Genomic DNA, 15,739 nt, shown 5'->3' on the forward strand with positions numbered 1-15,739 from the left:
GGATCAATAGATCTTCTCAGGCTTCAAGGATGCCATAAGCAAATCTCGCTGTTACACACTGAACTAAAAAGTTTGGTTTGGGCTTTAAAATGCTTACTTCAACATCAGCGGTATTGCAACTATTTTGTTACTGACTCCCAGGAGTTAGTCAAAATGATAGCTACACCTGAAGACTGGCAAGTTTTTACAACTGAGCTTAATGAGTTTAAAACTCTATGGGCGTCCTACCAAGATGGACAAGTGGTCTATAAAGACAGTTCCAGAAACACCCAAGCAGATTTAAGACATGCTCGAACAAGAAGAAAGCGTGTTTTCTCATATGTTAACATGACGCTGCCACTATGGATTGACACTAGCAATTAGGCTTTTTCCGATTCGTACTAATAATTATCTTTGTATTTTTATCGTGATAAAAAAAGAAGTTAAACAATATCTAAACTATATTGAAAAATGCATTTAACCACACGGATGTAGAGATGGCAATTGTAGACGTGGACCGCGGGCCTATTCCAAAAATTTCCATTGCGGGTCGGGTTTGGGCCATAATATATAAAGCCCATAAAATAGTGGGCTTACTTGATGAAAATTTTGATCAACATTTTGATTAAACCTTTGAGAATTTTTCCATTCATTACCTTTGAGAATTTTTCCATTCAAGCTCGGATTTTTTTTTCGAACTATTCTCGATTATTGTACTAATCTTTGTTTTTATGTTTTTTTTTAATATATGTTTTAAAAGTTATCTTTTAATATGTTTTATTTAATAAATTAAAATTTCATTAAATATTTTTTTTTAGAATTCCTAATTAAAAAACTCCCACTGGACCGCTCAAAATGAGAGTTTTTTAGTACTTAACTTCGCTTAAGTACATTTAAAGTATAAAATAATCATTAAAAAACTTACTTAAGGATCATAGGATAAACATGCTCTAGGGTGACAGCTAGTCAGCGACTAATTATTTTGAGATGTAATAAATGGAAAAGAATGAATCAACTCCTATTTAATGATTATATGATCACACAAGCGTTTCAAGATATGTTCTCTACCTGTTTCCGTTCAAAGTCAAAATATTTTGATCTAAAAAAGGAAGTAACGGAAAAAAAAAACATTACAGTTTCTGTACCTTTCTTCTATCGCCCATCTCTCTCAAACACAAAAAAACGTCTCATATTTCTCTCTCGCTTTCCTCTCTGCCTCTCCTTTTCTCTCTTCGCCGTGAATGGCAACTCATGGGGCGGCTCAGCCTTCGACAAAGAAACGAAGCTTTCTCCTCCGTGATTTCTTTAAACTTTTCCGAGCAATCTCAAGAGTTTTGCCTCGTGAAAAGTCTAACCATATCCATAAGGCCAGTAAACACGAACGAAAGCTCCGCACCAAATCCAAAGATCACGAAGAACAGATTTTCAACGTCTCTGATGATCCAAACGCGTTCCGTTTCCAGGTAATGATATTAAAATTTCACAAATATAATATAACTGTTTCAAAGTTTTGGGTAGATGAATGCAATATATTTTTGGATCTGTAATGGTTAGAGAACGTGAGAAGTTCTGAGAGGGGACTAGTTTAACCTACTCTTGTTCCTGGTCCGAAAAAGATTCATGTCACTGACAAACGTTGATCCATTTCTTAGGAATCAAAGCCGGTGGCTAACAAGGTGGAAGGTGCAAATTTTTGCAAGGTTCGTAGCTATAGATTCGACAACAGCGCGAGTTTCGTGGGGAGAAGGAAGCCGTCATCTCTTTCAAGAAGTTGTAGCCAGAACACGGCCACGACGAATCCGAATCTCACGATGCGGAGTTTGTCTTTTTTAGGGAGGAGCAACAGCAGCAGCAACAAGACGGATTCAAATGGATTTATGCCGACACTTATGAGATCGACGACCACGGTTCCAAGGAGCTTAGCAAACCCAATCTTATACTCGAGCTCGTCCGCAAAAGTGGCTAAACCTCAAGCAACGGAGAAGAAACTAAGCTGCACACTCGAGGAGCTATGCAACGGATGCACTAAGAAGATTAAGATCAAGAGAGATGTGATTACAACCTCAGGGTTTGCTTCTTTCACAAAAAAAAAAAAAAAAAAAACTCAACTTTGGATATACGAGTCCTTTTGAAAAACAAGACTAACTAAGATTTAACTTTGTTGTGTAGGCAACTGAGCGAGGAGGAAGAGACGGTGGAAATAAAAGTGAAACCAGGATGGAAAGGAGGAACCAAAGTAACATTTGAAGGAAAAGGAAACGAAGCAATGGGGAGTGTACCGGCTGATTTGACATTCGTGATAGTCGAGAAAGAGCATGGGGTGTTTAAAAGAGAAGGAGATGACCTTGAAATGGTGGTGGAAGTCTCTCTACTCGAAGCTCTAACGGGATTCGAGTTCTGTGTTGCCTTACCTGATGGTGACAACATGAGTTTGAAGATAAAAGATGTTATTCACCCTGGATATGTCACAGTGGTTCAAGGCAAAGGTATGCCAAATCCAAAGGAGGGAGGGAAGAAGAGAGGAGATTTGAGAGTTTGGTTTCGGACTAAGTTCCCACAACAACTTACAGATGATCAAAGGGCAGAGATTCAGAGCATTCTTCAAGAAGACTCTTCTTGATTGCGTTTGCTGATACAATCTTTCTTTCCCTTTTTTATTTAGGGGAGGCTTTTACAACATGGTTAGATAAAAAAAAAAATCCAAAGAGACTCTTTACTTTTGTCATCTAAGTTTGTAAACAACCAAGTTGAAAAGAAGAAACCACTTATTTATAGACTTTCAATATTCATCAACACCAAAACATACAACAAAAAACCCAATCGAAGAGAATGTGTGTGTAGTTGTTTTATCTTCAACCTTTTAAGATAAACCTAAAATGACTCTGAATATTTCGAGTATATTGCTGTTGACAAGCGCCTTTAACAATCTAAGCTTTCCTGTAGAGTAGGGTGGATACCTGATTGCTGCATCACCTATAAAGCTTTTGTAGAGAACAGCCTTCTTGTGACTAAAAGCATCAAATGAGAACTTACCATGGTAAGAACCCATTCCACTTTCACCGACTCCTCCGAATGGCAATGTGGGAACTGCAAGCTGCACAATGTCGGATATGTTTGGATGTTAATACATTATTATTATTATTATTATTATGATAATTAAACAATTGCTTGGATAGAGCGATTGTTTTTACATGAACAGCTATGTCGTTGACCACGATGCCTCCAGCAGAAACTGTCAAGGCAAATCTCTCTTTCAACTTCTGGTTTTGGGTAAACAAATATGCAGCAAGTGGCTTAGGTCGAGAACGAATCACGTCAAAACACTCTTCCAAGTTGTTGAGCTGTGCGGAACAAAATAGATCGTTAAATATGCCTTTTGAAACATAATCGAATGAAGCAGAGCCTTCATAGATTGACAAATGGTTCTTACCGTGATGATTGGAAGGAGAGGGCCAAATATTTCTTCACTCATTATCTGAGAATCTAATGGCACGTCGACCAAGATTGTTGGAGCAATTTTCCTGAAGGATGGAGAAAAGAGATTAACAAAAGGGAAATGATGTCATCCATCGTCAATATAAAGAGGAACTCACAGCTTGTCTCTGTTCTTTTGACCCCCATAGACGATTTTGTCAGAAACTTCCTTCTCCTCTAACATCTTAGACAGGCGATCAAAGTGATTCGAGTTTACAATTCGTGACATATCTTTGGACTCCATAGGGTTCTTCCCATAAAATGCCTCCAATTCTTGCTTCAGTGCATCAATCTTGGGCAGAGAAAAGATAAAGGTCAAATTAAAAACGTGCAGCAAAAATCAATCTTAAGTTTCTTCACCGTACCACTTTTGGAGAAAATTCTTTTGTTGTCAAGATGTAGTCTGGAGAAATGCATGCCTGTCCATTGTTGCAACCCCATTTGCCTGCAATTATCCGTTTGGCAGTAATCTTCGTAGCAAAAAGAAGAATAAAAATATATCACTTTCAGCCTCTAAACAAAGGAAATGCAACAATGCCTCTAGATAAACAAGTCAGAGGATGAATCTAGGAAAAGGAGTATTTTCAGTACTTTCAGATTGGTGTCTGAGTCTATAACAACAGGAGATTTTCCTCCAAGCTCCAGGACAACCGGTGTGAGATGTTTTGCAGCTGCCATCATTATGATACGCCCAATTCTAGAACTACCTAACCAAGCAAGAGTGGAACATTTTAGTCTCCTGAAATAATTCACTACAAGTGTGTTTCATATTAGACTTGGAAAGGAAACAGACTAAGCCAAACCTGTGTAGAATATTTTGTCCCACTTTTGCTCCAGTAGCAGAGTTGTTTCAGTGACAGCCCCTTCAACAACTCTCACTGCAGAAGAATCTAGATACTGTTCAAGTAACTTTGCAAGCAGAGAGGATGAAGCTGGAGCTAGTTCTGACGGCTTTAGGACAACAGCATTCCCAGCAGATATCGCACCAATAACAGGATCAATAGACAACACTTGCAAGAAACAAATTAACTGTAAGTGGCGTCAGAAGGAAGACATGTGAAATGGGTAAATTTGATTGTTTAAACATACGAAAGGGATAATTCCAGGCAGAGATTACAAGCACAACTCCAAGAGGCTCATACACAATTTCGGCTGATGCAGGAAAGGTTGTTAGAGAAGTCTTAGCCTGAAAGTAAAAAGAGTAATGATTAGTGGGTTTAAACAACAAGTTTGAAAAACCAAAACTCTGCATTCACCACCTTATCTGGTGCCATCCAGTCTTTTAACTGCTTAACAGCTAAGTTGATAGAGTTTCTCAACAGAGCAACCTGCATAATTAATTAACCATCAAGATCAAATAACTACCGAGTAGATAGCAGTAACCAAACAAACCAACACATGACAGGAATAGAAAGCTATCAACCTCACTGACAATTTCTGTTGGTAAACATTAAATGAGAAAAGGTCAGCTCTATGTCTGAAGGAACAAAACGTATTTGAAAACACGTGTAAATCCCAGAGAAAACTCAGGTTGGTAAGGTTGATTAAATTAATTGTTTTAAGGTCCACAAGTAGCATGAGCAACATTAAATGCGTATTGCTTTCAACAAACCTGACCAAATATCTTTTTCTCATTAGTATTGGTTCGTATTAAGCGGTACGGAACAAAGCGGTTTGACTGCAAACATATAGATATATGGTATATGTAAAGATTTTTGTTACTGTTAAATGTGGTGCGGTGGAGCCAAAGTCTATCTACAGAGTCTATGTTGATTCCCTATAACATTCAATTCTCTATTCATGCAGTGTCCAACTAGAAACATCATGGTCACACAACACAACACGGCACCGACCACAAGTATGATAATCGAACGAAATCTCTAGTTTGAAAATTTTAGATTCAATTTCTGATTATTAATAATTAAACAAAACTGCGAAATCATAAAAGCGTTTGACCTCATAGACGGAAGACTCGAGCTCAGGCTTGCCGAGATCGTCGTGGAGAGCGGAGACGATCTCAGGCTCGTGGTTATCGCAGATTAAGAGAAGCTTTTTAAGCTGAGTGACTCTCCACTCGTAGCCGCGAGTGACTCCGTCATCGAAGCTCCGACGAAGCTCCGTCACCAAATCGGTCGCATCGGCTGCTTGGAAGACCTTCACCATGACGTAGACGCTTACGTAAGCAAACACGGACAGAGATTGAGCTCGGATCCCAAGAGAAGCTGGATTGTCTTCTTTGACGTTTGATCCTGTATACTAAAAGAAAAAACGATATATGATTTGATTTTTCTTTATATGAAAAAAGCATGCGTTTCGATATTTAACTTTATCCCATGTTTGTATGAAAAAGACATTTCGTTTTAAAAAGTATTTCAAAGACGTCAAAAATAAGATTAAAAAAGAAAGAAATATATACTATAATGTTGTTTGTGCGTATACGTGTGAGTGACGGTGGACAGAAGAGAAAGGCGTGTGGGTTTTACTCGCGGAGCATAAGCGAACTCGCAACTCACGTGTGATTGCGTTTCTTGCACGTGCAAAATGAAGCGCGTGTATTGGTTGTTGGGTTCGGTGTAGACTACAATTTTGGTATATTTGGATATTACTCACTCCAATGATCATTCGTATTGGTGGAGGTTGAGCTACCCACTTGCTTCCTGAGTCAAGGGTGGTTTATCCTCCCACCCCGGTTCGGCTTGGTTTTAATGTAAGTGGTTAGGTGTGGTTGATTTGAACGAGTGATAATTAAACGTTAATGAAACAGTAATAAAAAAGTTAAGAGAAATTTGTCCAAAAAAAAGCTAGTGGAAAAAATTGTCCAAAAAAACAAGTTAGAGAAATTCTACAGGATGATCGTAAAACAGTTTTTATTACAGATATAACTCTAAGAGGTGAAGATGACCAAAAGAAAATTCACTAAAGGGTAAATAGATACTTTCTACCCCTAGGGTTGATTAAATAAATAAATATTAAAATTTTAGGATTTAAAAGTAAAAGATTGAAAATAATTTTTTTTTTTTGAAAAAGTTCAAATTCAAAAACGTATTATTCATAAATAACAAAATGATTTTATTTTATTTTAATTATTTAAATAATTATGTACATTTAAATATCTATAAAGTAAATGTCATCTTTAATGAAACTTTTTTTGATTATTTTTCTCTTTATGAGCTCTTTTGGTGAAAATCATATTTTAAGATCATCTCAGAGAATTACCTTAAACATTAAATCAAATTCATAATAATGGTCCTCACAATAATCGTGGTGAAAATAATTACATGTATGGTAAGCCTGAGTGACTAAATGATCTCCTTGTTGATAAAATCCACTTCTTTACCAGCTTTCTCTTTCCTCTTTCTCGTAGCTGAAAGCGATCAGGGTTCTTCCTTTCTTTTTCATCAGATGAGAACTCTTCCTTCTCTCTTCTCTACTTGCTTATCTTTTTTTCTCGATGGACAAGGTTAAGAGAAGGAAAAAAACTAGGCGTGGACTTCTTCAAGCCTTCATCTTCGATTCACGTTTTACAATTGATGGTATTCATTCAAAAGATTCCACTCCCATTGTTCCTCTATTGGTTCCTGCAAGTAGTAGCCATAAACCTTCCTCTTAAGCTCCTATTGCAGATCTGGCGGCCTTAACTTCAAATCCGACTTCACACCCAATCTAGGCTCTACATTCCTCTGCCTCACTTTCTCCAGTCACGATGTATATTCCCTCTCCGCCACTTAAAGTCGTTGAAGTTTTCATCATCCAGCCCGGTTGAGCAAACTGACATCAGGCCTCTGGACAACTCCAAGGCATGCGAGCACTGCCTGCTCAGTCTATGGAGTGTAAGAATATTTTATATTCTATATGACCTATGTATCTATTGGTTTAGTACAAAGTTCAAGTTCATATTAAAATTTTATATTCTAATATAAAAGACGATACTGTGATGGATCGGTTTCGATAAAAGAATTAGAATATGGGTGTATTGATAACCCTCCTACTTAATTTACCTTAATAATAAATGTCATTTCTCTATAATCATATATATAAATATTAATAGTAGTGGTTAAGACAAGAGGGTATGAAGTGTGATGTTTCTTCACCGAATAGTTACCAAGACAATAAATATATATTTGGCCACACTTCTTCTGGTTTTACGTGAGTAAGAAAGAGAGAGTTACTTCTCTTAGAAAGACACCACAATAATATCATTGGTTAAGAGAATGAGTGAAAGGATTAGGATTTCTTGTCCATCAAAGAAATCACTAAAGAGAAGGTTAAAGGGGAGAAGATCAACATGAGGATTGATCCAAATACGAATGAATTAAGGTTAGTGTTTCTTCTTTCTTCTCTCGAAAGTATTAGGGTTGAATTAATCTAAACTAGAATATGGTCTTGGGTGTAGATTTCATAACTGAAATCATAAAATTAATTAACATGTGGTATCAGAGCCAATTTAGATTTAATTAATTCACTGTAATTAGTTCTCATGGGTTCATGAACATACATGGGTTAATCCATTTTAAAGAGTGTTCATGATCCATGTAATAGTAACGTAAGTTCTCGTATATCGTACGGCATGGTAAACATATGTATCGGTTTAAGTACATTGGATCATGTTTGAGAACGAGTGCTTAATTATATGGATCAAGCCACTGACCTTTTCTTAAATAAGTGACGTTCTAAAAAGGGATGGTACTATGTTTCGTATCATTAAGGGCGTAATAGTATCACTAAGAGAATGCATAGCAGAAATGATAGTGGGTTGAAAAAGTATAATTAAGTAATCGTACGATTCATAACCGTACATTTATGATAAAAGATCAATCACTAGAACTGTTCATAGTGGCATGTCGAAATTGATAAAGGATCAATTGTGCGTTGTCGCTGCCATGATATAAGTGATTTTTTTTTTAATTAAGAACATGACACTGGTTTAAAGATTTGAGAGCGACAACTGCCATAAAAGAAAGAAAATAATGTTGTTACTGCGGTTATTGTCGTAATATGAAAGAGTCACCATTAAGTTTGCAACTTTGCGATGATAAGGAGTATTTGTTTAATAGTGTCAACGTGAAATCTGGGTTTCACGATAACAAATATAAGTTACATGCATGATTAAGGGATTTTGTGTAGTGCCGTTACAAAAGGATTGATTAGAATTAATTATTTTACTTAATTAGTTACGGCAACATAAATTGCTGGTTGTGTGGATTCATGAATGTCAATGAATACATAAGTTTGAGTGAAATAATTGATTCATTATGGTTTAAAATTCTGGACGTGTTAACGGTTACTACACAAATGTATGAAAATGAACAAGTGTTCCATACAGTTTCAGGGACACAAATAAGCTATATAATATTTTATTAATTTAAAATATTGTATATATAAAAGTTGTAATTTTAAAAAAATGCTTTCGCTGCATTTTATTAATAGGTAACTTGTGTTATAAAATATTAACACAATATAGAAATTATGTTATAAAATATAACATAATATTAGGAGAAATTCTCCTATTAATCTTTTAATGTTCGTATAGTTTATGACATGTTTGTCACCAAAGTGATCTTGTTATTTACTTACAAATATTAAAATTAATAGTAGTATGATTGATCATGATAAAAAAAAAAGACGCTAAATGACATTAAAGTTCTAGTGATCAATTATTTTATTTTTTATATTCTTGGAGATCACCCAAAGGTGGATCATTGAATATAGTTAATAATATGAAAAGAACTAGTCATTTTTTACTATAGTCGGTAGTATATATACCCAAAGGTAATATACCATTTGACTTGAGTTTTAAATGATTAGTTATTAAAGTGTATTTTGGCGTCACTGAAAGTGTTTGTGTTTAAGTATTGCCCAAAGGTTGCTTAAATACAAACGCGAAAGTTTATACCAAGTTTAGAATCTGAAGTAAAGTTTCAAAGTAGTAAAGGGTAAGCATGTATTAAAGCTTGCAGCTTCAGCAAATGTATTTTCATTTTCTAACTCTGTCGAAAAGTTCAATGGTCTCAATTTCGCGAGTGGTCTGAAAAGATCTGGTTCACACTGGGTGTGATGACATTAGATTTCGCCATAGTAATTGATGTGGGGCCCTCAGCCATTATGGAAGATAGCTCATAATATATATATATATTTTTTTTAAAACAAAAATATGTGTAAGAGATAAGATCAATCTAATAGGCTGAGTTTGAACGTAATGAGGTTGATGACGGTAGAAAGGGTTAAGTCATCGATGTCTAAGACAGAAAATAAGAAGGAATTTATAGAGTATATTTAAGTAGTGCTCATAGTCGGATTTGGTTGTAAGTCAGATGTAGGAAGTCTCATAAATGAGCTAACTATGAAAATGTTTGACTGGTCCCATCCAATCCGTGATCATGTGACTCACATGTCTAATCTGGCTGTAAAGTTAAAGACCTTAGGAAATGGAATGTTTCTTTTGCAATAAAACGAGACTCTTCAAGTTGGATTGTCCTAAAAGAAAGGGTTGTTTCGATAACAAAGTAAACATTAAAGTCTTGTTTGCTATGAAAGGAGTCTTATTGAAATTTCTAGTAATACTTGGTGGTTGAAATTAGAGGCACTAATCATAGCACATCTAATGAAAGATCGGTTTCTTGTGGCATCAAAGACTAGGTCACATTTCCAAAGGAAGAATGAGGTTGGTGAAGAGTGAAATTCCTCCTCAATTGGATTTTAATGACCTACATGTATGTATAGACTGCATTAAAGGAAAGCAGACTAAACATACTGTAAAGAAACCAGCCACAAGAAGCACTCAGTTTCTTAGGTTAATACACACCGATATATGTGTCCCTTTCGATGCTCCTTCATGAAGCGGTGAAAAGGACCTCATCACCTTTATTGATGATTACTCATAGTATGTATATACTTATCTACTGCATGAAAGGTCTAAGTTTGTGGATGTGCTAAAGGTGTTCACTGATAAGATGGAAAGACGGCTAGATTAGTAAAAGTAGTGAGATCTGATAGAGGAGGTGAGCTCTATGGAAAGTTACTTCAAAGTAGAGGCATTGTGCACAATACAGTATGCTTAATACTCCTAGAAGAATGGTGTAGTAGAGAGGTGGAATCGTACTATAATAGAGATGGTTAGAAGCATGTTATGTAATTTCTCTTTACCTCTTTCTTTGTGGATATATGCATTAAAATTGCAACGTATGTGCTGAACCAGGTTTCTAGTTAGACAGTTCCTAAGATCCCTTATGAACTGTGAACGGAAGGAAACCTAGTTTGAAGTATTTACGTGTAACGGGTTGCTCATCATAAATAAAGCTATATATCCCACATGAAAAGAAACTTGATCATATGACTGCCATATGGCTATCCTGAAAGAATCAAAGGAGAAGAAATTTTATTGTTCTAACCATAGTACGATATTAGTTGAATCGGGTAATGCTACGTTCATTGAGAATGGTGAAACTAGTGGGAGTAGTGAACTACGAAGGGTGGACATTAATGATTTGGGGTTGAAGTTCCTTCACCTGAAGTTGCATCTGAGGTAGTTGTTTCTACACAATAGAACAACATAAGGGTGCACCGATACCACTAGCTAAAATATATAGTCAATGATCATGTTGCAATTCAAGTAAAGAATAGTGAACCATAAGTAATTTTAAAAGCGATCTGAAAGGAAAAGCAGATCTGCCATATCAAATAACTGTGGCTGCTATTGAAAGTGAATGTGCCTTAAAGATTTATGAAGACCTGATCTCATTCAAAAAGCCATGGAAAGTGACAATTCTGGAAAAGTCTTAATGCCGCAAATAGATAAGATATAAGGGTGATAGAGTTTGGTACTTAGTAGAGTTTCCTAATGATTTCAAAACCGTTGATTGTAAATGGATCTTTAAGACTAAACATAACTCGAAAGGTAATATTGAAAGATATAAGGCTCGCCTTGTTGCTAAAAGTTTCACCCAGAAAAGATGGCATTAACTATAAAGAGATATTCTCTACAGTTTAAAATAAGGATTCTCTTAGAATTGTTTTGGCTTAGGTGGCTCATTATGATCTTGAGTTTCACTAGATAGATATTTGACCGCCTTTCTGAAAGTAGAGCTTGAGGAAGTAGTATATATGACCAACATGAAATTTTCATGGCCGCGTGAAAAGAAAATATGGTGTGTAAGCTGAGAAAGTCAATATATGGACTAAAACAAGCTTCCGGCAATGGTATTTGAAGTTTAATGATATCATCACGACGTATGGTTTTGTAGAGCTCATCGTAGATCAATGTATCTACATTAAGATCAGTGGGAGCTTATTATTGATGTTAGTCTTATATGTTGATGTAATTATGCTTGCTGAAAATAACAAAGGCATGTTACATGATGTAAAGTAGTATCTCTCTAAGAACTTTGAAATGAAAGATATGGGTGAGACGTCTTACGTAATTGAAATAGAAATATTTTCGAGATAGATCACAAGGATTGTTGAGTTTGTCTCAGAAAGGACATATCAGTAAGATCTTAGAGATATATAAAATAGAAAAATGCTCCGTAGGAATAGCTCCAATTCAAAAGGGAAATACGTTTAGTAAAATTTAATGTCTTAAAAATGAATAGGAGCGTAAAGAAATAAAAAGATTTCCTTAGACATTAGTGGTTGGGAGTTTGAATGTATTCAGCTTGATATCAGTTTTGATATTGGAAACTTGGGCCGATATGAAAGTAATCCCAGAATGAACCACTGGAATGCTGCAAAGAAAAGTCCTCTGGTACTTGCAAGGCACAAACGAGAACATGCTTACATAAAAGAGATCCAATCAATTAAAGGTCATAGGATTTTCAGATTCAAATAAAGTCGGATGCGTTGATGGTAAAAATCAACGTTTAGGTATTGTTCTATTATTTGTGGGAACAATTTAAAGGAAAGTGGAAAGTAGTCTGTCATTGCTACTTCCACTATTAAGGTTGAATTGTGGTATGCTTTGAAGCCACAATTCATGTATGGAGCCTGCAGAAATTTATCTCAGGGCTTTGGATTGTCGACACTAACGCCAAACCGCTGAGAGATTATGGTGATAATTTCGCAGTTGTCTTCTTTTGAAAGGATGACAAGTGTTGGAAGGGTGCTAAGCACATTAAGTTAGAGTACTTGTCTATTAAAGAAGAAGTTCAGAAACATAGAGTGTCATTTGAGCACATAAGAAAGGATATAATGATAGCGGATCCGCAAACTAAAGGTTTACCACCCAAGGCGTTCAACGGCCGTTTAGAGCGTATGGGTATTACAGATAAAGTCTTGCTATTATATTTATGGAATGCTCATTAAGTATTTGACACCTAGGAATTCACTTAAAGTTAAGTTTCTGATTTATTAGATATGTTATCATTAAAGTATGTGTACACATTTATGGTTCAACGATAACATATAGTAAAGTTTTGAGAATATAAATTATTCTCATGTAAGGATAATATAAAGTTAGAATTGATTTTTGATACATGGAAGGGACTATGCCGGCTAAATGACATACAACCGCCATGATCCGATCATTTCTAATTTTAGTAAAGATCAAAGTTAACTTGAAGTAAAAGTGCACATTATAGTTATTAAACCCTTAAGACAACACAAAGGTCAAGTGGGAGAATGTAAGAATATTTTATATTCTATATGACCTATGTGTCTATTGGTTTAATACAAAGTTCAAGTTCATATTAAAATTTTATATTCTAATATAAAAGACGATACTGTGATGGATCGGTTTCGATAAAAGAATTAGAATATGGGTGTATTGATAACCCTCCTACTTTACCTTAATTATAAATGTCATTTCTCTATAATCATATATATAAATATTAATAGTAGTGGTTAAGACAAGAGGGTATGAAGTGTGATGTCTCTTCACCGAAGAGTTACCAAGACAATAAATATATATTTGGCCACACTTCTTCTGGTCTTACGTGAGTAAGAAAGAGAGAGTTACTTCTCTTAGAAAGACACCACAATAATATCATTGGTTAAGAGAATGAGTGAAAGGATTAGGATTTCTTGTCCATCAAAGAAATCACTAAAGAGAAGGTTAAAGGGGAGAAGATCAACATGAGGATTGATCCAAATACGAATGAATTAAGGTTAGTGTTTCTTCTTTCTTCTCTCGAAAGTATTAGGGTTGAATTAATCTAAACTAGAATATGGTCTTGGGTGTAGATTTCATAACTGAAATCATAAAATTAATTAACATGGAGACCCCACGGTCTTCATCTACGAGTTAGCTTGCAAGCATCATCCAACGCTATGCGCAGTTAGAAGAGCTTAACACTCCTTCTCAGCACATTTCATTTGCTCCCTTTGTCCTCATTCTGGATGAAAACATTGCTGAAGCGAAAGAAGAGTTCAAGGAGTTTTTGTTTGCCCGATTCAGTGGCGATGTTCCTCCCAAAGGAAGAATCATTTGAGCTGTAAATGCTATTTGGGGTTGCTTAGGTTCCATGATATTTGTTCATGAAATTGGTAATGGTTGCTCTCTTTTAAAGGTCTCAAATGTGAGAACAAGAGAGGTTATACTCAGTAGACCAACATGGATGATAGCTGGGTAATCAGTGGCGGATCTAGCCGAGAAGTTCACCCGGGGCAAACAATTAATAATCATTAATAACATTTGCATTATATATTCTATAGAAATATTTTCTATCAACTTTATAAGTGTATTATACAGATCCATTGTAGGGAAAAAATCTTATATAAAAAAACAAAAAAAAACGGAAATTATAAATAGAAAAAGACAGGTTTTTCATGACATGACAAATACAAGTACATATTTTAAGATCATACAATGTTTTCTTCTAAAATATTGTTTTTTTTCTCATTCATAGTATGGATTAATAATTATATATGAAAAAGTAAAATAAAAATAATATTTTTTTATTGTCATTGCATGTATTACGATAAAGTAAAGAAAACTAGTTATTATAACATATTAAATAAATAGATATTTATTTTCTGTTATAAAAATACTTATTAGCAACAAGTTGATTTTATTAAGTTCAAAAAATAAATTGATTTTATTTATATAAAACGGAAACACTGATTTAATGTTCGCAAATCAAATATGGAAACATAATAATGCTAAAAGAAATATAATAAATGACCTTGTAAGAAAATGAAAATAATAGATATTTTGAAATGAGCTTTGAGAATAGATTTTGTTAGGGTGTCAGAAAGTATTTTTGAACGGGGCAACTGAAATATATAATTATCATTTAATGGAAAGTTTTAAATTTCATGGGGGGCAACTGCCCCATACTTACCTTAAGTAGATCCGCCCCAGCCTGGGAGTCCTATGTTCATCGCTCCTTGGTCATCGAACTTCTCTTATGAAGATCCTCAGCTCACCACTACAATAGGCCTGGTCAAACTTCGCGGGTACCTTATGTATTGTTCAGTAGAGAGAGAGTCTCAGTAGACCGGGCGTAAAGAAAAATTTGAACTTACAAAACTTTGGGTAAGAGTCAATCTCCTCTCTGAGTTGCCAAGCATAATCATCTAAGAATTTTAATGGTCATGAAACGGAAATATCAGTCTCCTATCCTTGGTTACCCCCGGAAGTGCGCTCATTTCCCTAGAACTACAACAATTAAAAAACCTATGGATTCAAAGAATACTCATTCTACTCGATGAAACACATGTCGCTCTAGGAGCTGTGAGTCCAAAGGAAAATGCTAAGTTCCAACCTTCATGTTCTGAATCAATAAATACCACATATAAAGTTGGTTTGGTTCTAGTTGAGTTTGATAAAGATCCAATGAACGTTGCCATAAGTCGAGTGCAACCTCCTTTTGGCAATGGTTTGGTTCTAGTTGAAGTGATATCACTCAAATTACCTTAAGGAGTGATTTTTACTCTTTCAAATAAGAGGTCGAGTTGTAGTACTTAGGGATCAAATTCAAAAGGATCTGGGGGACACAAAAGATCTTAAACAGTTTATGATTAAGCTAGGTAAATTATAGAAATGGTAAAATTTCAAGCAGTGGTGAACAAGACAGTTGTTCGGTTGGTTTTGAGGTTTTGTAAATAATATGAGAAAGCGTTAGACTTAGGATTTCTATTCATGTAATCAGAATTATAATAGCATAGAAGATAAGGTTGTATACTGGATATTCTAGAACTCAAACTAAGTAATATTCTATCAACTTCGTTTGTTTAGAATATATATTGTCTGGATCCCAGATCTCAATTGTCGTTTGTTGCCATGGGGAAAATGTCGATCGATACTATCGATGGATAGTCGATTGATACACCTTTCAGAACGTCAATCGATACA

At 35.2% G+C, this 15,739-nt stretch overlaps 2 protein-coding genes across 2 annotated transcripts; one reads left to right on the forward strand and one right to left on the reverse strand.

Annotated features, from left to right (window-relative positions):
• Positions 1–1,105: 1,105 nt before the first annotated feature.
• LOC106411352 (protein psi1-like) lies at positions 1,106–2,757 on the forward strand. Its single transcript, XM_013852105.3, has 3 exons — positions 1,106–1,442; positions 1,632–2,047; positions 2,149–2,757. Exons 1-3 carry the CDS (start codon positions 1,221–1,223, stop codon positions 2,597–2,599), a joined length of 1,089 nt encoding a protein of 362 aa, XP_013707559.1. The 5' UTR covers positions 1,106–1,220; the 3' UTR covers positions 2,600–2,757.
• Positions 2,727–5,741, reverse strand: LOC106411351 (aldehyde dehydrogenase family 3 member H1-like). The gene is made up of 10 exons (XM_013852104.3): positions 5,410–5,741; positions 4,713–4,781; positions 4,543–4,639; positions 4,257–4,463; positions 4,045–4,160; positions 3,819–3,923; positions 3,573–3,745; positions 3,410–3,500; positions 3,171–3,320; positions 2,727–3,073 (listed from the first exon to the last, which is right to left on the reverse strand). The coding sequence occupies exons 1-10, from the start codon at positions 5,614–5,616 to the stop codon at positions 2,840–2,842; spliced, it is 1,449 nt and encodes a 482-aa protein (XP_013707558.1). The 5' UTR covers positions 5,617–5,741; the 3' UTR covers positions 2,727–2,839.
• Positions 5,742–15,739: the final 9,998 nt, after the last annotated feature.

This window comes from Brassica napus, unplaced genomic scaffold (genome assembly GCF_020379485.1).
Source record: "Brassica napus cultivar Da-Ae unplaced genomic scaffold, Da-Ae ScsIHWf_1413;HRSCAF=1996, whole genome shotgun sequence".
Lineage (NCBI taxonomy): Eukaryota > Viridiplantae > Streptophyta > Magnoliopsida > Brassicales > Brassicaceae > Brassica > Brassica napus.

Excerpts from the sequence above, each read along its gene's own strand:
- LOC106411352 (XM_013852105.3), top strand. The coding sequence starts at position 1,221 with ATGGCAACTCATGGGGCGGCTCAGCCTTCGACAAAGAAACGAAGCTTT. Across the intron at positions 1,443-1,631 it reads CAAACGCGTTCCGTTTCCAG|GAATCAAAGCCGGTGGCTAA; the intron begins GTAATGATATTA and ends TCCATTTCTTAG. Across the intron at positions 2,048-2,148 it reads GATGTGATTACAACCTCAGG|GCAACTGAGCGAGGAGGAAG; the intron begins GTTTGCTTCTTT and ends TTTGTTGTGTAG.
- LOC106411351 (XM_013852104.3), bottom strand. The coding sequence starts at position 5,616 with ATGGTGAAGGTCTTCCAAGCAGCCGATGCGACCGATTTGGTGACGGAG. Across the intron at positions 4,464-4,542 it reads TGCCTGGAATTATCCCTTTC|TGTTGTCTATTGATCCTGTT; the intron begins GTATGTTTAAAC and ends GTTTCTTGCAAG. Across the intron at positions 3,746-3,818 it reads AAGAATTTTCTCCAAAAGTG|ATTGATGCACTGAAGCAAGA; the intron begins GTACGGTGAAGA and ends TCTCTGCCCAAG.